Here is a 23,136-nt window from a genome sequence, read left to right as displayed (position 1 = left end):
CTTTAGCTTTCATGTCTGCCAAATGGGGGCTATTAGAATAGCACTTCATAAGACTGCTACAAAGATTAAATGGGGGAAATGGACGTAAAGTGCAGAGCAGTGTCCGGCACAGTAAGTGTTGAAGTAAATGTACACAGCTGTTACCGTCACGTTCAGTGCAGAAAAGGCGTAAGGTCTGGGAGACTTGGGTACAGCTGGAGACCATGGCCCAGCATCTTCACTGTGTTGCGCTAACATCAACCTGAATCCAGAAGACTTGGAGAATAATTTTATTTCTCTAGAATAGGCTTTCTCAACCAGGGTTCATCTGAACCACAGAGCTCAGAAAATTACTGGAGTGGCTATTTTCTCCGTTCTCCCAAGAATGCTACGTAATACCGGAACGAGTAAGTTTCTTCATCACATACAGCTCATGCCGTAGGACACTGAGGTTTCATTCTCCCCCCGTGCCCTCCCTTCCGAGAAGGCTGCTCTGGCGTCTGATAGCCTGGCCCAAGGGGCTCAGCGTAGTGCGTCAGTCACTCCCGCTCAACCCTAAAACCTCTCCCCTTCCAAAATCTCACAGCAGCTAAAATTCGTCTCCCCTCACCCACCCAAGTTGCTCTTGGAACACCATTTACTTGATCCTTCTCCATGTCTTGCTCCCCCATAGCCAATAGGTGTGACAGGTGTCACCGTGCTTTTCTTGGAAGAATAACGGCGGCTGTGCCCCATCCTTGTACCCGCCCCCCCTTGGAATCACAGTGAATTAATACCCCCAAGAAAATTACCAGTAACTGGACCACAAAGCCTATAACAGAAATACAAGTGGGTAGCTTTAACAAATTTATATTCTCACAGTTCGGAGGCTAGAAGTCCGGGTTCAGGGTGCCGGCTCTAGTGGAAGGCTTCTCTGTCAGCTCTGGGGGACAAGTCCTTGTCTCTTCTGAGCTTCTGCTCCTGGGCGATCTTCATCGGCCTTTCCATCTCTCTTCCCCAACTCTGCTTCTAACTTGTGTTTAATCTCTTTTGTATCTCAAAAGGGACTGACTCAAGATACACCGACACTAACCCTGGCTCATTAACATTACAGAACCCACTCCCAAATGGGATTATAACCGCAGGCATATAGAGGTTAGGATTTACAACCCATTTTGGGGGGACACAATTCAGTCCATATCACAGCCCTCGACATGACATTTTTTTTTTCGTGCAGACTTTTCTAACTCCTCTTGTTGCCTTACTTCTTTCAAACAGCTCTCCTTGACAAGGCTTATAGAATTATCTGGGCATGTCATCTAGCCGACTAACGATCGTGCTGCCGAGGCTTCTGCCTGACTGGTGCTGTCTGGTGAGGCACGTCTGCTCCTCCCGGGCCATCCTAGTCCCTGCTCCTCGAAAGTGCTGCCAAGGCTTGTGTTGCCTTCCAGAAAGGCAGCAGGCACATTTTTCTATTTGGGGGTTGGTGGTGGGAGCTCATGATGTCTTTTCCGTTAGGAAGAATACCGGGCAGGTGCTCAACAGTGTTTGCAACAGTTCATACAACGGAATATCATACAGCCATTCCTCTTTGAAGAATATTTATTGACACCGGAAAATGCTCACAATATGTTAAAGAAGCAGGATACAAATTTGTAAATACGGCGTGATCCCAATCTTGTAGTAAAATAAATTATATATGCATAGAAAAAGTACAGGAAGGAAATACACCAAAACATTAACAGGAATTATCTCAGGGTAGTGGGATTTGGGGTAACTTACTGATTTTATGATTTTCTGCATTTTCCAAACTCTCCACAATGAACACATACCACTTTTATAATCAGGGGAAAAAAGGAAGTCAATGCAGGTGATACATGGTACTTGGGAGGCAGCCAAGACTGACGTGGTCCAAAGGGGTTGTCTGGGGTCACTGCTGCCTCAGCTTGTGTCCTCACCCTGCCAGCTCCCAGGACCAGTGGGCATGGGAAAGGGCCACAAATGCCTATTACTTTCAAGAAGAGGCCCAAATGCCTTGTTCTAGGACACACTCCTTCATACCCTGCTTCAAAGGTCAAGAAGGTATCCACAGAGAAGCCTGCAAAGTGTGCTGTCTAGCGTCTTCTGATCCCTCTCCACTGCAGAAGGCCACCGATGCCAGACTGCTGTCTGGGGTAAGCTGGCAGCCCTCATCTCTGACCTGTGCTCAGGGATTCCCCGTCCTCAAATCCAGTGCTGACTGAGCAAGCTCCCCACCCATACTAGAGCTCCAGGTCACATCCTCGTGTAAAAAGGTCTTTGAAACCAGTTCTGCTGAAAGTTATTGCTTAAAATGGCCTGAGAATTACCACTTCCCCCAGCCCACTCTTCTCAAGGGTAGGGCTCCCAGCATTCCACAGTGTTAAGGAGGCACAGTGTGGGCCCGCCTGGGCAGTGTGGTACCGGGAGCAGTGCTTGGAGTCAGGCCTGCCAGAGGTGGACTGTGACTAGCTATTTGACGTCTGGTAACTGACTCACACCTTCTTGAGGTGACCTCTAATGAGAGGTGATGTGGGTTACACGAGAGGACACACATGAAAAGCCCAGCACATAGTAAGCATTCAGTAGATGTTAGTTCTCTGTGTGCAACTCAGGAAGTAGGTTTTAGAAAGATCGCTCTCAACCCCGATCCCTGCAAATTCTCTCTCTTCAAAAACAAAGCTTTGTCAGCCCTGCCCAAGGAAACTCAAAATGAAACAGAACTCACCGAAAGCAGAAAAGCACAGCTACTTAAACATGACAGTTGAAACATGAACACTGCATAAGACTGAAAAAAATGTCATTTCACGAAACACGTCTTCATTTAGGTGACACTCATGCCAAAGCTATTTGATTGTAGAAATTATAAAAATACTTTAAAAATGCATTTTTAGAAGGAAATAACAAAAATACTTAAATTCTTTTTCTAAATGTTTCACTTAATCTAAAATTATGAATTGCCAAGGTTTATCTTACTAGGAGTCAGTTAAAACATGGGTTACCCACGATCTCTCCTCCAACAATTTCGGGTGGATGAAAACTCTAAAATGCATTGTATTCTCTTCAAGTTCACAGTCATCATTCTGAACATCAGTCCATGGCCACACTGTTGTGCAGAGGCATTTTCTGGGTCAGCTGGTGTCCTCTGGTGAACACATACTCCTTGACTTGCTCTGCCTTGAATAGTCTGTCATTCTTCCCCGGCCCCCTCTCCAGTTTTCTCTTGGCTTTTTTTTTGTTTCCAGTATGCCTACCTTCAATCTAGCAGCCCTCCTTTTCTGCCGTTTTCAGTGGGCTTGAAAACCAGGTAACTAAATGTCAGAAATATATGCAAATTTTAGTGAAGAGATGAGGAGTGAGCCCGGGGAGCTCTCTCCTATGAGTCGACTTCGAGCAATGTTGTCATGCCTCCTCCTGCAGCTCAGAGGCCTTTTAAAACTCAGTTCTCGATGTGACGCTTTGCCAGAGAAGAGACTTCTAGACAAATGACATGTTCACTACTACTCCACAGACTTCACCTGTCCTAAAGAAGACTATTATGATGATAAATGAGATAATGGATGTAAAAGCCCTTTAAAACAGCACGAACTGTGACAGTCTTATCTATCCCATGTAACTATAAAGAAACACACACAGATGGCTAAATTGAATCAACCCCAATGTTTTATTTAATTTAAAGTTTTAAAAGGCAGTGGTTAAGCACATTTTCTATCTACCTTTTTTTAATCTATATATATATATGTACGTATATATATACATATATATATATCTTTATATATATATATGGAAACCCACCCCTTTCCAACTTTAGCCACTGATCAACTAGGCCCACTGTCTATTGCATGGTTCATCTTCTACTTCTTCATATGACCAATTCTAAATGTAAAAATAAACAACCTGAATCAGTTTAATAGTAACTATTTGTTTCTTCTCATTTTTAAATAAATAAAGTTACCATTAAACTGATCACATATGGTAGTAAGGTAGAACACATACACACACACACACCCAGAGTCCCCAATTTACAACATGTGACGTATGAATGACCTATTATGTACAATGGGTGCTGCCGCCTCCCCGCCCCCAGCAGAGGCCACGAAACAACCCCCACTGCTCAGGGAGTCTCCACTCCCACTGCTGGGTTGGTAGGTGTGTGTTCCTGGCATCCCGAGTGAACCCTCAGAATGCAGCTCCCCATGCAATGATACAGATGGCAGTTCAGTTCTATGGTACTAGTAGTGTTCGGGTCCATGAGGAAATAAATAGGCATTTGTAGCTGCCTGGGAACTAAACCATCATTTATAATTCTTTATAGGGAGAAATGTATTCTGAAGTTCTTGATACGTGACATACAAACCCTTACAGTGTACTCAGTTTGCAAGTCTGGGGCTCTGTGTGGGTTTGTGTGTGTATATTTCTGTATATTTATAAAAAACTGAAATGAAGTGAAGAGCGGTGCTAGGTTCCTGGAACAGCTGCTTGGCTTCCATATAGTCAGTCCTGATCTAACAAGTCACTTGCCTCAGCCCTGCTTTACCAGGCTCATTCTGTCTCTTACTCGCCTCCGTCTGCCAGAGAGATTCAGAAAGGGCGGCTCACACAAACGAGAGGAGGACGCAGCTCAATCTTCTGCTAGGAATCTTGGCAAACAGAACTGCCAGATTCAACCAGGGCTGCTTTATAGAAAGACGTCCTTCAGGTTCATGCTGATGAAATGGAAATTTTTTTTTTTTTGCTTCTAGCCCCTGTAACTCCATCTAACTGCAGCTCTGTACGAATGCCTCGATATTGCAAAAAACACAGGATCACCTCTTAAATACTCTGGATTCTCAATGAGTAAACCAGTTAATGTGTTTCTAGCCAAAGCAAGGGCATAAATGTTTTAGAGCAAAGATTCCCCTGGAGCTACAGAGAAAAGATGCTGATAAAAGCAACAGTGAGAGCTGAGCAGGTGACGCTCTCAGTCTGTGTCGGAGCTGGTCTCTTCGATGACGGAGTACTGGTTGAGTGCCTCCTCCAAAGGCGTTATTGTCCCATCAGGCTTTAGGCCCATTGGTTTAAGCAACTCCTCTCTGGAAAGGGAGATAAAAGAAAAAAAAAAAAGTATTCACCAGCATCTCACACACACCCTTCCCCCACCCAGATCCACATCCTTTAAAAAGAAGTCTTTAAAAACCAAAGTATTTTTCTTAAAGCTCTCTGTGTGTTTGTAACAGGAAAGATGAAAGGGACATGGAAAGAAAAAGAGGGAGATAAAAGATTTCATTCACACAGGCCAAACCTACTAAGCCAATTAAAAGTATGAAAAGTCAAGGTCTAAATGGCTCAGGACAAGGAGCAGGTCTCTTCTGTTTTTAATAATTTGCTTTTCTCCCCCCTTTTCGTGGATTCATTTTGTTTTAGTAAAGTTGCCAAAACTTCACCTGCCCCAGTGGACCAGGCATACAATTAAATGGCTGCTTTAACATGCATGCTTTTCACTCAGGGGAAAACATCTATCAGATCTGATTTTGCTTCCGCAATCTCCAGCGATACATCAATGTCTGTTGCATCAGATGGCCTTCCCCAACTTTCTCCCCACTCCCTTCTCTTTCCTTCTCTTTTTTTTAACACCATTGCTTTTGTTTGTGGCAGTTTAATTATGGGATTGACAGCCATTTTAATCTCTTCAAAGCTCCCCAACTGCCTCTTTTCAGCTAATCCAATTATATCTACTCCACAAGTTACAGCCTCATCTAAAGATGATTAATTATTGATTAAGCCAATCAAAAAGCATTAGGAAAGATTTATTTAATCTTTTCAGGCTCTTATTTATTACATGGCGATTATGGCAAATGTACTGTTGAGTTGACTAACTCCGGTCCTCCTCCCACCCCCAAAATGTCAGCAGTACTTTAAGAATGGCCTTGAAAAGGCACAGGAGCTGCTTAGAACATATTTCTCACAGAAATGGGCATCAACCCCTGAAAACACATCTGTGACCAAGAACCTCTGTGGCACCTGCTGGAATGTTGAGATATAGACGGAAGGGAAATAAAACCTCCTCTCCCCCTGCCTCCTTGCTGTCATTGCCTTAGGCCAGCACAAAGACAGGCTCCCTCCCAGCAGGGCCAGCCACACAACAGTGCGATGGTGTTACAGGCACAGTGAGACATCTGGGGAGGGGTAAGAACAGCTCAGTGGTTCCGGGATAAGCCAACAGGAGCCTAATCAAGCAGCTCTGCCAGCACCAGAAGACTGTTTGAGAGTTTGAAAAACTGATTTGAGAAATGTAGATGGCTGAATGGCTAAGTGGAGGCTCCTGAATGTTATGAAGCAGGAAACTCGTTTCCTGATGCAAGAAATTGGGTCGTAATCATAGTTTGAAGTTGAAAGGAGCCTCAGGGATCATTTAGTCCAACCCCCTTGTTTACTAAGGAAACTGAGTGACTTACCCAAGGTCACATATCTAGTGGCAGAGCCGGACCCGGGACATAGATCTTCTGAGTCCCAGTCCAGTGTTCTTTCCAGCACACCACATCGGGGTTAACTGCCCTAACTGCACTAGAGGAGCACACTCAAAGCTCATGTTTGATAACTACGTGCCAGGAATTATGTCATATCATGGGGAGAGGAGCTGGTGAAGCAAATATATGAGATAGAACTTAAACATAATGGGGCAAATGCTGTCACAGAATCATGAACAAAGAACTGTGACAGCTCTTGAGATGAAGTGTAGACCAAACTGCCTGAGGAGGGTGGGGAAGGCACCACCAATGTGTAAATGCTGGGTTGTATGCAGACCTTTTCTGATCATTTGAGTTCATCTGCTCTCTCTCTGTGCCCTCGTGAAGCTATGGAAGGGCCCAGTGTTTGGGGAATGGTGATGTTTGGTGAAAGTGGCAGGAGATGAGGCTGCAACGGGAGCTTGGGGCACAACAGTAACGTGTCCTAAACGCCAAATTAAGGACCTTAGATTTTATCATGTAATGAGTGCCTCGTAAATTTGTCTTATGGGAAAATAACTCTGGCAACAGTGTGGTAGACTCACTGGAATAGGAAGAAGCTAGAAGCAGAAAGAAAAGCGATTAGGAGGTACTAATAGTGGGAGTGAGAGAAGACAGAGCTGATTTAAGGTGTGGTTGTGGAAGGAGAAGGCAGCCTTTCTCAGGCAGATCTGCTGACCCACTGGAAGGGTAGGGGGCTGGGGAAGGAGTGTGAGCACAGTGCCCCTGCGGCTTCCAGCTTGGATGACCACCTGGATGGTGATACCATTCACTGGACAATAAACACAGGAGATGGAGCAGGTCTGGTAGGGAGGTGCCAGTATCTTTTAGGACATGAAGAGCTTGCGGTGCTTGCATCACAACCAGGTTGAAATGCTCAGTGGATAGCTAGAGACATTCTGTTGCCATTAAAATCTCACTTTAGCACTGATAACACTACGTGTCTACATTTTACAATATGTACTCTCCTAGTTCTGATTGTGCTGAAGGACTTTCTGATACTGGATACTGTATATTAACAGCTGGTAAGAGGAGAAGGGGACAACATGCTGGGAGCGAAACATTAAGAAATGTAAGAAAAGTCAATGGTCTAAAGGGGCTGGTGGAGTGAGGGCACAGTCAGGTGGGGCAGGGGATAAAGAACTGGGACAGGAGAGAGAGGAATGGCAGACGGGACTAGAGGAATTCTACCAGGGACATGATGACTAGCTGGTGAATAGGCTACCACCACTCAGCTAATACTGCTGCATCTCTCTGATAACAGAACACTGCTTGGCAGCCATACAAGCTGTCAACCAGCTTGTTACGAAATACCTAGCACTTCCTTATTCAAGCCTAGGTTTACTTTCAAATCAGGTCCGTTGGCTTCATCCCTACTCCCTAATCCAATTTTGCAACAGAAATAATTAAGAACATTATATTAGTCTTATTGCCAAACTATGGGAATTCATCTATGGAACAAACGGTCCCATATTTTAATTCTCAAGTGTGAACTGATTCTTCACAAGCATTTATTTCCTGTGTGCTTTGTATCACCCCTCCATTAAAATGGAAGCTCCTCTGAAGGTATGAACTACTTTCTTTTCTACGTTTTCAGGAGGTACCTGGTGTTATTGGTATTTCTGCAGGAAAAGTGTCAGTGGAAACGGGTTTCATGCATTTGTACAAATGAATTAAGGCAGTGATGTGTTGTAGTGGAAAGAACAAAAAGATGTGGAGCCAGGAAGTCTGTCTGAAGTCCTGGCTCTTCCAACTACCAGCTGTATGATCTTGGGCAAGTCCAAGTCTCAGTTTCCCCATCTGTGAGATGGGGATGATGATAACAGCACTAGCTCTACGTACTTCCTAGTGATGATGTAAGGAGTAATGGCAGCAGCAGCAGCAGTAGAAGTTGTAATAATAAAAATAATGTAGATGAAAGAGTTCTGTGAACTATAAAGAACTTCTAGATATTAGTTATTATTATTGTGGAATAGAGAAAAGCACATATAGACTTTAGAGTCAGACACACCTGGGTTCTACTCCTGGACTCACCACTCACTAGCTGCGAACCTTGAACTCTCTGAACTTCAATTTCTTGGCAGAATTAGGAGAGGAATACCCACCTCACTGAGTTGTCAGGAGGGCAAAAGGCCATTAGACATCTAAAGTGCATAGTGCTGTGGTTGGAATGTAGCTGAAGCCACAAATTGCAGTTCCTGTCCTTTATTTGCAGAGGGAAGGTTTCCCCAGGCCTACTTAGGACACTCTTTGGGAGTAAGTGGAGGAAGAATATGCAGAAGCAAACAAAAGACATGGTCCCTGTCCTCAAGAGGCTTTTAGTCAGTTCAGAAGATAAAACACACACACATTGAACAATATTAAAAGAATTACAGAACAGCAGGTCAACAAGCTTGAGATGATTAACAGGCGGAGAGCCCTGGTTTCCCTATCTTGACTGTTCATCGATATACCATTTTTGCATACAGAATTTGTTTAAAGGAGATTTCCTGTCCTGTTTAGAAATGGAAGGATGATCCACTTAAAGATATGTGACTTTTTTTTCTTATGGAACCCAGGTCTACTTCTCATACCCCCATACTAACTTTTCTGGCCCTCTCTCTCTCCATCCTACAACCAGCGGCCCACAAATACCAAAATGTAATCTTTGATACAGAGATTCACCCCTGAAAGGACTGGCAAATCACCTGTTTACACTGGACTGTTTCACTGAATAAGAGCAGTTGTATCTAGATCAGCAAGATGTGGACAGGGAATGGGAAGATCTAATGAATACCACAGAAATGTTAAGCCACCAGTCGTATGGGCTATGAACATGTGGGAGGGAGACAGGAGGACATGGAGATGCTGATCACAGGCTCCTTGCAGGAGACGGACTCAGGGCCAGATTGAAATGACAGTGATGGACATGGATTCGTGGGGGAGAAAAGCATCCCAGAAGCAGAAGAATTAGTCAAGCAGAGGCACAGAAGCAAGAGTTAGTCATGTGCAGGGATTGGCAACCAGGCTGGCTTGGCTGAGGTAAAGGGAAAAGAAAGCTCAAAAGAGATATGGGATACAGAAGAGGATTTGAATGGAGACTTTGAATCCTCGGCTGATCAGTCTGGATTTGAATACAGAGGTATTTTGTCTTCTATTTGAAGGACCCCACATTTAAGAATGTTTATTAAAAATAATTCTCACTACAAGGTTTGAAAGCTATGAAATAATATTGCTCTGATATATTTAAAAACAAAATGTTCTATGCTTTAATAAAAAATTTTTTTTTTTTAATCCCTATGTGTCTAGCACAGTGCCTTGCAGACAGCAGATCCTCAATAAGTGTTTGTGAACTAAATTTAGTTGCACTTGATACCATCTTGCACTTTCACGGAGAGGACTGGCATGGTGCCTTACAGGGCTTCTAATAACAAAACCATGAACAAGAGAAAAGCTAAATCTTTGGGTAAAAGATTCTTTTTCATCAACAAGATATACAGAATTAGGAAAGAAGTCAGCATTCCACAGGAAATTCTGCATAATGCTTCCCAGGGATTTCTAGTTCTCTATTAGACAGTGAGCAACTTGAGGGCAGAGTCCATGTCTTTTCTGGCTGTGATCTGCCAGTATCTAGTAAGGATGGGGCACACCGTAGGTACTCAATAATTACAGTACATGGGCCAAAGCATAAATGTAGAATCGCTGGGAACCGTATATCAGGAATCATTCTCATTATTTTAACTGTAATTATTTCTCTGATGAATCAATGTCATCAGACATTCTGAAAGTTCGGCAGAAAGAAGTAAGGCCCCCATTTTACCACACAGCCTAGAATCCCCAAATACTAATTGGGATAGACTGGGTTTCTTATATCTGGGGCATCAGGAGATATAGATTCTAGTTTCAGATCTTCTACTAACTTGCTGGGTGTCCTTGGGCAAGTCATTTGCCTCTCTGAGCTGGAGTCTCCCCATCTATAAAAGGAGGCGGTTGGACAAGATGACCCCCAAGATTCTAAGAGTCCAAGTATTAGGTTACTCAATAATTTTGATCTATTTGAAAAGCTGCTAAGCTTTTAAGACACTAAAACTCATTATTGCTAAGCCATCGTTTAATACCTTCTAGGCCTAAAAGTGAAACATAGCATCCCACCCAATTGTCACTGATGTACACCAAGACTACAAACCTTTCTGCAAAACTACCAGTGGATGATTAAAGTGATTACAAAGGTCAATCAGAGCAATGGCAAATATTACAAGGAAGGATCCAAATTCAATCATGGCCCTCAATAAACAGGCCATTTCATGAAGAGTTACTGGCCCTAAATTATGGAGGTCCCCAACTAAATAGGCCGGGTAGGTGTCAAACATACGTGTATCAGAGTAAAACGGAGATATTGTATACTGAAATGTGCATCAGGATTAAGATATTCACATAGCAACAACTCCTTCATACTTACCTTCAATGCTATACACAGGCCTTAACACATGTTAAGACTGCCCTCGTTATCATCAAAAAGTACAGTGATGTCTACTGGATAAAGAGCCCATTCTAGGCACTGTGACAGTATCATGGCGGGCTTCTCATCTGATCAGGCATCTGGCCAGGGAAGAGATAAGCCTCCAAGAATGTTCAACTGGAACGAAACATCATTTAGAAATTTGATCTTACTAAACGATAAGGAACCATAATCTATAAGGGCTTGGCCAGGCAAGAGGACACAGATAAAGCACGTCCAAGTAAGAAAACCCTATTTGTGCCCCAGCCTAACCCTTGGGGCTGCTAATAGAAACCAAAAATATTTTCTTAAAGATCTAGGGCTGGGAGATTACGAGCCTAATACCATATTTATAATTTTCTTTTTTCCAGATATATTTCAGTATTTTCCCGAGCCACCATTTCACTGTAAGCATGGTACTCTGGGATGCCTGGGCTTATATAACTTCTCAGAACCTTACAGAAAGTCCCACTTTTTAGGGCTTCTGGCTTCTACGTGACTCTTTCCCCCTAGAAATAAGAGTGCGATATTGGGGCTCGGACACTAACGTACCCAATCGCACATTATCAAATAGGCCAGATGTGTATGTGTATAAAAACCTTACTTGACCTAAAAGCAAGAGAATACTCCTGCCCACAGCACATTTTTTTTGTGTGTGTGTGCAATACAAACAAAGCATTCAATTCAAGTGTACTTGTTGAAAAACAGGACATAATTAAGCAGTTCGTAAAATGCATTCTTGTTTCCCACTTGCAGATCTCCCAAGAGTCCCTTCGAATTTACCTATACGAGTTTCAGCTTCCCGCTTGCCACTTAGCTTGATAACGACTCAAAAATCATTCCCTTGTTTTCAAGGGCTCTTCTTTCTTGTCTGCTCTGTGTACTACAGGGCAGTATTGACACATGGAATTAATGACAGGGTCTGTAATGAAACAACAGTCATGCAAACACCAGTCTGCTCTTTTGATAAAACAGCACGTTAGAGACCTATTCACCTCCCTCTAATTGAGTACTGCATAATAGTTCCGATCCTTTTATGTAATATATTTTGTTCTATGATTAGAAAAGGGGGCGAGGAGGGTAGCAGACAGTGCTTCCTTCAATCACCTCCTGCTTATTCTCCGTTTTAATGAGGGTGGCTGCTATTTAGGCAGTTTCTGTTACATACTGTTTTGTTGACTTCTGTACAATATATAACAAAACCCAAGACAGGATAATTGGAACCATTTCTTTGGCACAGGGATTTCTGCTCTTAAGGTAAGGCTGGCTTGGAAAAAAGAACCCTGACATTTTAAATTAGCCATTTTATATTAATTCCTTTTAACATTTAAAAGACGGGATGAGAAGTTAGTATATAAATAAAGCATTTTAATTAACACAGAGCTTTTCCAAAAATGCCTGCAAGAATGGGGCCTGAGATAGCCCCAGTAAGGAAGCTCTGTAGTCTTTGTTATAATTCCCAGTCTGGCAGTGCCTTTTATTTCAAGATTTCAGCATCACTGGAATAGTCCATAATCCACTGAAATGCAATAGATTTCCCAATAACTTGTGACATTCTTATAAATGTTTTTGCCCTTTTTTTTTCTCACAGAAATAATACTGTAACCATTGGGACTGGTTAACATGTTCAGCTGTATACTACGAGAAGTGTCCTTTGGGCATGGACCCTGAGCCTTAATCTTTCACTGTATCTTTCATTTTTTGGCTTCTGAGTGCTGACTGGTTTGGGTATACAGATTTTTTCCTAAGTCACTAACCCAGCAAGAAGGAGGGGTATAGAGGCTTTTCCATTGTTAATATTAGCTCTTCAGGCTGCGTTTTTCAAAAACAATCATGACATCCTTCCCCCTCAGCCCTGATCATTAGGTTTTGGGATTAGAAACAATTGGAAGGTAAAATCTGTAGCATAAAAATCTCACTCCTAAAATGAATGGCTATGGCGTATTGTCCATACAACCACGTCCTTCCATTCTGCAAAGATAACTGGGAGTTGTCCAAACAGGCCCATAAAAAAAGCCTTTTAAAAGTTAGGTTTTCTTATCGCGATCCCATTGAGTACATGATTGTTAGACTACCCATCATCATTATCTTTTCAAAATACTGAAAAGACCTTGTATTAACATATTATGATAGAAATTTTACTGGTTTTCTTCACATAAAGCTTTAAAAAAATTTTTTAAATTTAAGCTATTTACTTAGCGCCTGACCTGATTATTTGAGGTCAATAATTAAGGTCAAAGATCTCAACTATGGAAAAAAAGGGCAGGAATGCATGTCCTCTAAACTGTAACTCTCTTCTCAGATAAATACGTTTATTGTCTATATTTACGCTCTGCATTTATTTAAAATTTAGATTGTGTTATTTAAAATAATCAAAGACGGATAAACTTTTGAGGGGGGTTGGTCAGGTTTTCAAAACAGCAATGATCTGGGGTCTGAAGACTGAGAACTGAGTCCTGGCTGTGTCATTAATCAGATGCCTGATCTCAGGTCAGTCACTTAATCTCTGGTCCATTTACTCCTCAATAAAATACCTCTTGCCCTACCTAATTCACAGGGCTGTTTCAATGATGAATGGAGATAATGTATATGGAAACACCTTTCGAACTTCAAAGCACTACATAAATATTAGTTGTTTATTATTGTACTCATTTCTGTTAGAAGATTACATGCAAAGCTTCTAAAAATTTGCTACCCATCTCACATTAAACAGCACAATCAAGAAAATATACAGAAAGAGGTTAGGGATAGTGCTGGAAGGATAAAATCCAGTTTTATCCTGAAATGATGGTGGTCATTATTATTTTTCAGTAATCTGTACACAGAACTTTTCTGCCCTATTGTCCAAATCAGCAAAAATAAATATTAATAAGAGGTCAGCACGCCAACTGACACCGAAGAATAAAGCAGCAGCAGTTCTTACAAGCTCTTCCTAACAATTAGAAAGACTTAAAAGTTAATGAAAGAGGGTAACTAAGGGAGCAAACAGCCAATGGAGATTATTCATATTTCATGTTTCTCTAACTGTCAAAAGCCATTCCAGCTATTGCTTAAGCCAAGATCTCAAAGTAGCCATTTGTACTACAGAACTAAAGGACAATGGCTACCAATAGTCAATACAAAGATAACGTAACATCCTGCTTAGAGGTGTCTAGCTAGCAGAAAGGCCCATTATAACCTAAAGACACAAAATCAATATCTAGCTTCTTGAATTACTCTTCCCCTTCCACTTTGGGGTGCATACATTTTGCTGGAGCCACGTTCGCTTAAGCGAACTTCCAAGCAACCTAACAGTGTATTTTAAGGATGTATACAGCAGCACTGTCCAACTGAAATATGATCTAAGCTGCAAAAGTAAGCCATATATGTAATTTTAAATGTTCTACTAGCCACATTAAAAAAGTAAAGAGAAATACGTAAAATTAATTTTAATAATATATTTTATTTAACCCAATATATAAAAATATTATCATTTCAAAATGTTATACATATTAAACAATTGCTAATAGGATATTTTATATTTTTTTTTTTTTGTACTAAGTCTTTGAAATCTGGTATTTTATACTTACAGACATCCCAATTTGGACTAACTACATTTCAAGTGCTCAATAGTCATATATGGCTAGTGTTTATCATTTTGGACAGCACAGATCTTAAGGGTTTTCTGATGGAAACAATTAAGATTTCTATACTTTTGTACCTATAATAGATCTCACAATACTTTAAAAACTGGATAACATTTCTGAACTGCACCGGGAGAACTTCTGCTTGAACTAACTCATCACAAAGGTAGGTACGATCACAGTTGGCATTTTTGTAAACAGAGTTACATAACTCATATATAAGGAAAAAAATTATGTATCTATTACCTTTCAGTCATAAATCATCTACCTCAGTTTAAAAATAATCTCTGCATTAAAGGGAACTATTCCTGCATTTGGAACCCTGGTGGCGCAGTGGTTAAGAGCTCAGCTGCTAACCAAAAGGCTGGCAGTTCGAATCTACCAGCCGTTCCTTAGAAACCCTAGGGGGCAGTTCTACTCTGTCCTATAGGGTCCCTGTGAGTCAGAATGAACTTGATGGCAACAGGTTTTTTTTGGTTTATTTCTATATTTGGTGCCTATATTTATTATGAAAGCCATGCCCCAAATAGTACCTGATGGCTGGCAGAAAAATAATTACTGATTAAGGAATGGGAAAATTATTATAAAAAGTTTTTTTTTTTTATTTGTATAAATAAAAATTCTAGGATGGGGTAAGGGTGGGGCAGAAGATTAATCGGTTCTGGTTCCAATTAAGGAACTAAAGGTGATTAGAAAAATCAAAACAAAACTGAAACTTGAAATGTTATTTCCCTTGGTTAGTTAAAGCTTAAGCCAATCAATCCTCTCTCCCCTTTTCTGGAGAAGCCTGCATTATTATATATGAGTTGTGTGCTGTAGCTAAGGCAAATGCAATTGTATTAGCCACACTGGACTTGCTTAAACCACACACAATCCCCATTTGAATCTCCTGCTTGTATTGCAGGAGCTTATTTATTATTTTTTCTTTCCGACTCAGAGAAGGAAAGAGGAGGTAGAGACGCAGGCGAATTTCCTTTCCTTTTCCACCTCTGCTCTCATTTTAAAAATGTCAAATGAAGCTTTCCATAATCTCATGCCTCAGGCCTTAATGCTTATTTTGATAAATATTACAATTATCATTATATGTTAAAGGAATTACGTATCCCACCATTTAAATCATGGCCCAAACAAAGTACCTTATGGAATTCCTTTCCAGCTCTGTATTCTATTATATCTGGCCATGAAATGGAATTGACAAAGTACACTTTAAAGTCTTAAACCATGTAGATTATTTTATACAGCAAAAAACTGACCTTCAAATTTGGGGATCAGATGTTGTCCTTATTTCATTATCACACACTGGGGAAACCACGGGGTACAAGGCACTGTACTAGCTAGACATGATGGGATTTATAGGGGTTCAGATTACTCTCAAATTCTTAAGACCTCCAGGTTTACTGCCAATCCCCTTGCCTACATCTGTCACAAATACAATCCTTATACTAAAAAAACAATCATTTGGAATACTATTAAGATGGCTGTATTCAATGAGAAGAAAATGTTTGAGTACTAATCTCTCCAGTGTCCTCAGAAACCTATTTGAGATGAAGCTGCTAAAGTGGTGAGCTCTTTGAGGGCAGCGGTTATGCCTAGTATGGAGGCAACATGGAAATATCCTTCTAATTTCTGCACTGGTGGTTTAACGATATTGGTAGTGAGTAACATCTACACCCTACACCAGGCTCAGTAATAGTACTTGGCATGACCAACCTTAGTCATCACTTTGGTAAGTGCTTTGGCACGGGCCACTGTTGCTAACCACCATCCTGGTGCAGGTCCTTCACATGTGCTCTCCTATGGACGGAAAAAAGGAAGTGTCTAGTGTCCATTCATTGGCCACGTCACCTCCAACCCTATCCTTTACTCACACGCCTTTCAGTTCAGGCCCAGGAGAAAATGATTTCAGTTTTCAGAAAGGAAAGTTAATCAGACAAAGCTACAGTACACTTTTAGCACATTAAAGACTTGGTTGAATGCAGAACATCCTTAAGAGTGACAGCTGAGGGAACCAACCAATGAGTACAATGCTGAAGAGGATTAGGAAGTGTTCTGGCAAACACTTACTATGACAGACAGACACAGTAGCACAGTGGACAGAGCAAAGGCCTTGAGTTCCAGAAAATGAAGTTCCTAGGCTCACTTTATTAAGAAGCTAGAAAGAGAATATATGCGAAAGTACTCTGTAAACTGTTAAAGGAAATGGGTTATCATCGGTCATTAGCCTGGAAATGTTTTGGGTAATTCTTTGGGTCTTGCTTCCCCTAATGATAAATCTGATAACATATATTATTCAAATAATAATAAAATAACCCGGGTTCTTTAGAAGAAAGATGCTGTATGTGAATACCAAAGACTTATTAACAAGAGTAAATTTGCCTCTATCTGGTCATTTCTCCACTTTTCTATTAAAAACCTCTCAAACTTGAAGTATCAGCACAAATGCTACCTTCCCTGTGAAATAGTCCCTTATTCATCCAGACAGAATGAACTGCTCCTTTTCCTGGGTGCTCACAGTTCAACATAGATCTCATTTTGTCACTAACTCCTTCTACCCTGTGTTCTAGAACAGATCCAAGCCATCTCCTCCCTAAGGATATGAGTGTTCCAAAGACAGAGACTGTCACGTTCACCTCTGAATCTCCCCCAGCTTCCTAGCACAGTGCCTTGCATACAGTAGCTGCTTAATCATATTCCCTGAATCGTGCTGAATTTAGTCTACTTTGGCTTTATGGTGTTTTTTTCATCTTAAAAAAAAAAAAAAAGTGAAAAGAGAGAAGAAACTTAAGACTAATGAGGAATACAGCACAACAAACATGTAAGATACATAAAGAATGGCTTCATTCTTTGCATTCCTGCTTTGGAATGCCCACTGCTGATCTCCATACAGTTTTGTCATTGATTGTTATTAGTGAGAGCAAATGTTAGAAAGCACACAAAGGCAGACAATGTAAAAAACCACCACACGTCATGCAAAAGGTCTACATGATTCAGGGCCATTCTCGAGGTTGCCTTCTGCTTCAACCTTAATGGCAAAATTGGTACCAGAAAAGCCAACGCAAGACATATCTGCTCTGCATTATACACATAAAAATCAGTATCACCTTCAGACTGAGCTGGGCATCTGCTGGGTGTTTCCAGGTAAATATGCATCTTCTTTGAGGCACAGTTTAAATGAGGTAGAAGCTTGGGTATTTCAGACTTGTTGTTTGTGTATTTATTTGTTGGCAGCTTTTAGAATATGTGGATTCCCCTGAGATTAAAAGGAGAAGGACCCAGCACCTTTATTTTCTTTCCCTGTTACAGGGATGCCTTGTGCAGTGATGCTGTCTCTATCAGTAAACTGAGTTCCCGCATAATAATGCATTATATCTTAGGCAGTTCTTTCCTTCATCTTCTACTTTCTTAGCTTGGAGTTTACCCACTGAGGGCAACGCCAGGGAGTACACTGGTCATTTTAATAGCATCTATCTTATAAGAACTTACATTGTTGGTTAGAAAATAAAACTTATGCAACCTAACTGGTTTGCTGTCCTAGCAGACTAATATGCTTCTCTCAAATACTTGCTAATACCTCTCCCTCTAGCTTCCACCAGATGGGCTCTATTGGTTTTCATCCTAACTGTTGTACTTGTATCACTACATTTTCATTTATAAGCTGTATCAGGTCCTTTGGAAGTAGCCAAGCACAAATCTTATTATTTATATATTCATTCAGAACTTGTTATTTTGCCTCCTACAGGTTTGCCCTCTTAGTATCTTCTCTTTGACTATAAAAGTTCCATCAGGAAAGAAACATGTCTATTCTATTCAAAGGTACGGAGAATGTCATTTCCAAACAGATAATTTCTAAAGATTGGGAACACAGCCAGCTAGTTGTTAATTTCTACCTTCTTGGGAAAAGATGAAGAATTAAAAGGGCTGACTGGAATCCACTCAGTTCTAGTCATACTAGCTTTGTAGATAACGAGGCTAGTTATTTCTAAACAACTTCTAACACACTGTTAGCGTCATCTGACTCGAGCTCAGTCTCGGCAACTGCAGAGTGTCTAAACAACCATACTTGTCATGTTCCTCATGCGAGCCTCTTATTTTTATCCTTTTCTACTGCTGTGCCCCTTAACCTCTACTTGTGTTTTGTTTCTATCTGTCCCTTTTGTGGCTGGTTTTACAGCCTCTTCTTCCCAGTTGCTACTTCTCTTGACTGAAGGATACTAGCTTTTACATAGTTTTTGTGAAAAATGAGATGACCAGAAGAAATTCACCTTTAAGTGGCAGCTGCCACCACCACACAGAAGCACTCATTCAAGATGGCTTAAAAGAGACAGCGACTCAATGTATGAATGGAAAATAGAATAATTCACCCAAGTGAGAGAGGAGTTAATATTTTCTAATAACTCCTCCAAGGATGACTAGCTGCTGATTAATATGTATTTGACTTAATTATTTTTAAAACTGACTAGTTTTGGAGGGGAATAAGTATAAGGTAAGAGGGGGAGGGGGGATGCTTTTAGAACCCCTAATTAAAACAAGTGCCTGCTTTCAGAAAATCCTTCATTTGAGCTATTCCTTTTCACTTTTTCCCATTGAATGCATGACATTTTAGAATTTTTGGTTTTAGCAGCAACCCAAAAAGGCAGAATCGCAAACTTGCACATCAAAAATGGAAAAAAAAAAAAAAAAAAGCATCATGATTTGGAACAAAAACCAGAACAGACTAAAACAAAAATACAAGCAGCAGCAAAACCACTGAACCTAACTCACAGCATCTTTTTGAAGACAGGGAGGTTAGTTGGTTAAATATTGCAGTGGTCTAGTATTTACTATCTTAGCTTTGAGGATTTAAATGTTGAAGAATGCCCATTCAGAAGTGGCACATGTAGAAAAACCATGGTAGCCAAGAGAGATCTGAACTACTGCTGCCTGGGCCACCCTGTTCCAATCAACATGGATTTCCAGAGTTGCTGTTCTATGGTAACTCTCAGTGAGAGAGACAAAGAAATAGAACATTTTTAGAAACCAAGCGAAAAATGGATGGGAATACAATACCTGGAAAGTTTATCAAGCATGTTGACAAGTTTCATGGCTTCATATTCTTTTTGTTCTTCTGTCATTTCATCTATGGGGTTTGGCATTGGTTCCTCTAAATGACCAGTGATAAGATTAATGCTACAAAAAGAAAAAAAAGTTATGCTGTATGTTTTAAAGTTATGCTCTTTCTATACTTTTCTGGTCCAAGTTGTAAGTTAATTTTAATAAGAAAGAGTTTAGTAGCCAAAAAATTGGCAATAATTTCAATAGTAATTTTATGGTATAGAACTGTTATAGGAATTTTTTGAAAAATTTACTTTTCCTACTCATTTGCTTTGGGAAATGAGCTATAGCTATTGTTTTTAAAAAAGTAAAACTGACTTGCCAACGTTTTTTTAAAAAAGGCATGGTTGCTTTTTAAAAATATAAAAATTGATTGGTGCCATAAGGATAAATACCCTTGGATGCTCAGCTTATTCATTAATTATAAGGGGACAAATGATTTCAGAGAAGGGGACACAAGGAAATCCATTCTGTGATACAGCATAAAACAAGCATGTCAAAAAAAAAAAATTGGAAAAATGATGAGAAAGGCTGCAATCTGGAAATGAGAGCATGCCAATTTATAATTTCAGGAAATTAGTCCATTAGTGAGACCATGGAGGGCAATGAGTGTTTAAATAATAAAAGATAAAGCAGAAGAATAATTTTAATCAGATTTGATCTGACCTAGATGGAAAAAAATAAACCAAAGGAATGAAATCCAGCCCACCAAGAGACAGGTATACCATTCTGGCTTTCTGGAAATAAGATTTAATATAGTACTTACGCATATACGGTACTTAGTATAAAGTCTTAATACCGACCAAGCTATTCTCTTAGATAAAAGTTAACTTTTTTGTTGTTGTTGTTTTTTGAGGAAGAGGAAGATAAGATAATCATTCTTCAATAAAAAGATTTCAATGTCTGCTATGTATCTGTAACCGAAGCGTCTTTCCGGAGATGCAGACAAGGAGGCTACAGTATCTGCACCAATCAAATACAGACGGTCTATTTTGAATGATCAAATGAAATATCTCTGAAAACAGCAAATTGCTAGTAAACTGCTTTCTAGGGTCTACAAACACAAAGGCTTTCAGAGGCCAGGCCTTCAGGGTAAGCAAATGAGTGAGTGGAAAGTATAAAGGATGTGGAGTGTTGGGGACTTGAGTAAACTGGAGAACAGAGCCAGTCTAAAAAAAAAAAAAAAAAGTCATCATGTGGGCCAAAACAAAAACACTGTGATCAATCAGATACTCTGGCGGGCAGCCTGCAGCCTCTGCTCTGACTTCCACTTTGACAAGTTACTTTAACTGCCCAGGGCTTCTCTCACTCTGAGTAAGGCTCTTCCTACTAGAGCTCCTTCTCCTTTTCTACATTCCTCAGAAGCGACATGACACACAGATTCTGTGGCAGGACTCAGTGGCTGCCACCCCTGAAAATCAGATCTAAAACATCTGTGTTGCCATTCTTGCGTAATACCTATGTCTAGAACCACAGGTAAAGAACTTTCTCCTTCAAAGCAGTGGAACCCCTTTTTTTACAAATGAAATCTGCATAGAAACCCCATACATAAAATAGATAAAAGCAGAACTGCTCAGGCAGAAGGAAGGAATAGGGATGGCAGAGGAGAGTGGGGGGGCCTAGAACCCCTTCCACTGTTTGTCCCCCACCCACGTGTTTCCTCTTAGGCAGCCCTGAAGGTACTTCCAGAAACTCTGGGGATCTGGGGAAAGAGTTTGAACACGCACAGGCTTGTCAGGGGTTCTTGGCCTTGGCTGTACATTAGAATCACTTGGGAAGCCTACCAAAAAAAAGAAAAAGAAACTTGGGCTGAATCTGTATTTTTTTTTTTAAGTTTTCCAAGTGATTCTGACACAACCGAGGTAAAGAACACCCAGGCTAGAATGCCTGATTCAGATACTCATTGTGAGCTACTATGTCCTATCCTTTTTCCAGGTGTTCATAAAAGAGAAAAAGGCCTCTTGTAAGAGGCCATCAACAAAAAATGTTGAATGGGGTCATTGTATTCCCAAAAGTCAGGAACAAAGAGGACCCAAACTAGCCTTTTGAGAAGTACGAACAAAGTTTTTAAGATGTATCCAGATGACGAGTTGAAAATGTAATTCCATCACTCAACTATTACCTGCTTAGGCATGTAACAAGGGACATCTACTTTCACTTCTGCCATCTGATTAAAAAAAAAAACAAAACAAAAACTAGCCTTATAAATAAAGGTGCTTACTGTAGACACATACCACTTCCCAACCAAAGGGAAACAGGCCTCAGAAGAAAGTATAACAGAAAACAGAGGTATTAACTATATAGATTGTGCTCATTTGGCTCTTGAGAGAAGGTTTCTCTCCTTGAGTTTGATGGAAGTGTGATTTTTAAAATCAAACCCTAAGACTATTTTAGGATATAATGATATTGGTATAAGCCATCGTGTGCCTCAGGGGAAAAATGTGTCAGGAAGACACATTGGTAAGCCTTGTGGTATTGTGGCTACCACAGTATACAAAGTCAGAACATGAACTCCTAGATCAGGACATATTTGATTCTTTTCTTGGTTCTCTAAAGAGTTTAGTGGAGATCATGTCCATATTCCACAAGCTGACCTCAAGTCCTCTGGCTACTAAATGATTTAATTGCTTGCTCTGAAATTAGGTGTTAAAGTCATAAAATCCTTTGCTACCTGAGCATAAAAGCAGCAGCCTGAAATGCATTCTTACAGAATGAGAACGATAGAATCTTTTATCCGCGGAGTAAGGCATTCCAGCCCCCCAAAGTCACACCAGGGAATTCAGGTTTTATTTTTTTCCTTTAAAAAGACATTTTTTTCCCCCTGACACTCAGAAGAATGTAACAAAGCCACACAAAACATAAGTTGGGGCACTGAACTGTGACGCTCTCTAATGGGAATGTCAATGTGCCTGAGGGTAGAAGGCAGAGGGACACGGTTTCTCCGCCATCCTCCACCCCCGCAAACCAGAGTCTTAGGTAGTTTCCCTATCCAGAGAGGAAGAGAAGATAAATAATAGTTACCATGACACCAGTGACATGAGGTTTCATAAAATACATTACTTTTCCTTGACCAATACCTGACAGCTTTACAACCTCAAACAGTAAGTAGTCCGAGACTTCTACATTTCAGCATCACTAAAATCAACCAACCAACCAACCAACCAACCAGTTGCCATTGAGACGATTCCAACTCATGGCAACCCCACACGTGCCAGTCAGGGTAGAAGCGTGCTCCACAGGTTTTCAGTGGCTGATCTTTTGGAAGGAGATCACCAGGCTCTCTTCTGAGGCACCTCTCAGTGGATTTGAACTGCCAACCTTTCTTTTGGTTAGTAGCCAAATACAATTCTGTAGTTACTTTGATTTTGTTCTGAAACTGATTTTTAAGGTGCTTTAAGGACACGAATTGTGGTAGGCATTTTACAGAGTAATTTTCTATTTATCATGATTTCTCTCACCTTGTCTCAGCTGCACCCCGCCCCCC

General features: G+C 40.7%; 1 protein-coding gene across 8 annotated transcripts in view; it reads right to left on the bottom strand.

Moving 5' to 3' along the window:
- Window positions 1-1,561: 1,561 nt before the first annotated feature.
- Window positions 1,562-23,136, bottom strand: part of RIC8B (RIC8 guanine nucleotide exchange factor B) — a 136,053-nt gene continuing 114,478 nt past the window's right edge. Inside the window, exons 9-11 of one of the 8 annotated variants that reach the window (XR_007517379.1) lie at window positions 19,608-19,727; window positions 10,900-16,355; window positions 4,960-5,048 (exon numbers count right to left, since the gene is read on the bottom strand). Coding sequence is in view for 6 of the 8 variants with exons in the window: in XM_049884263.1 (XP_049740220.1) it covers window positions 4,937-5,048; window positions 19,608-19,727 (232 nt within the window). In the remaining 2 variants the exon portion in view is untranslated. The other 7 variants (XM_049884266.1, XR_007517380.1, XM_049884265.1 and 4 more) reach the window with 7 other exon arrangements.

This window comes from Elephas maximus, chromosome 4 (assembly GCF_024166365.1).
Source record: "Elephas maximus indicus isolate mEleMax1 chromosome 4, mEleMax1 primary haplotype, whole genome shotgun sequence".
NCBI classification, from domain to species: Eukaryota; Metazoa; Chordata; class Mammalia; order Proboscidea; family Elephantidae; genus Elephas; species Elephas maximus.
Note: the sequence above shows the minus strand (reverse complement) of the source record. Positions and strands in the feature narration are given on the sequence as shown.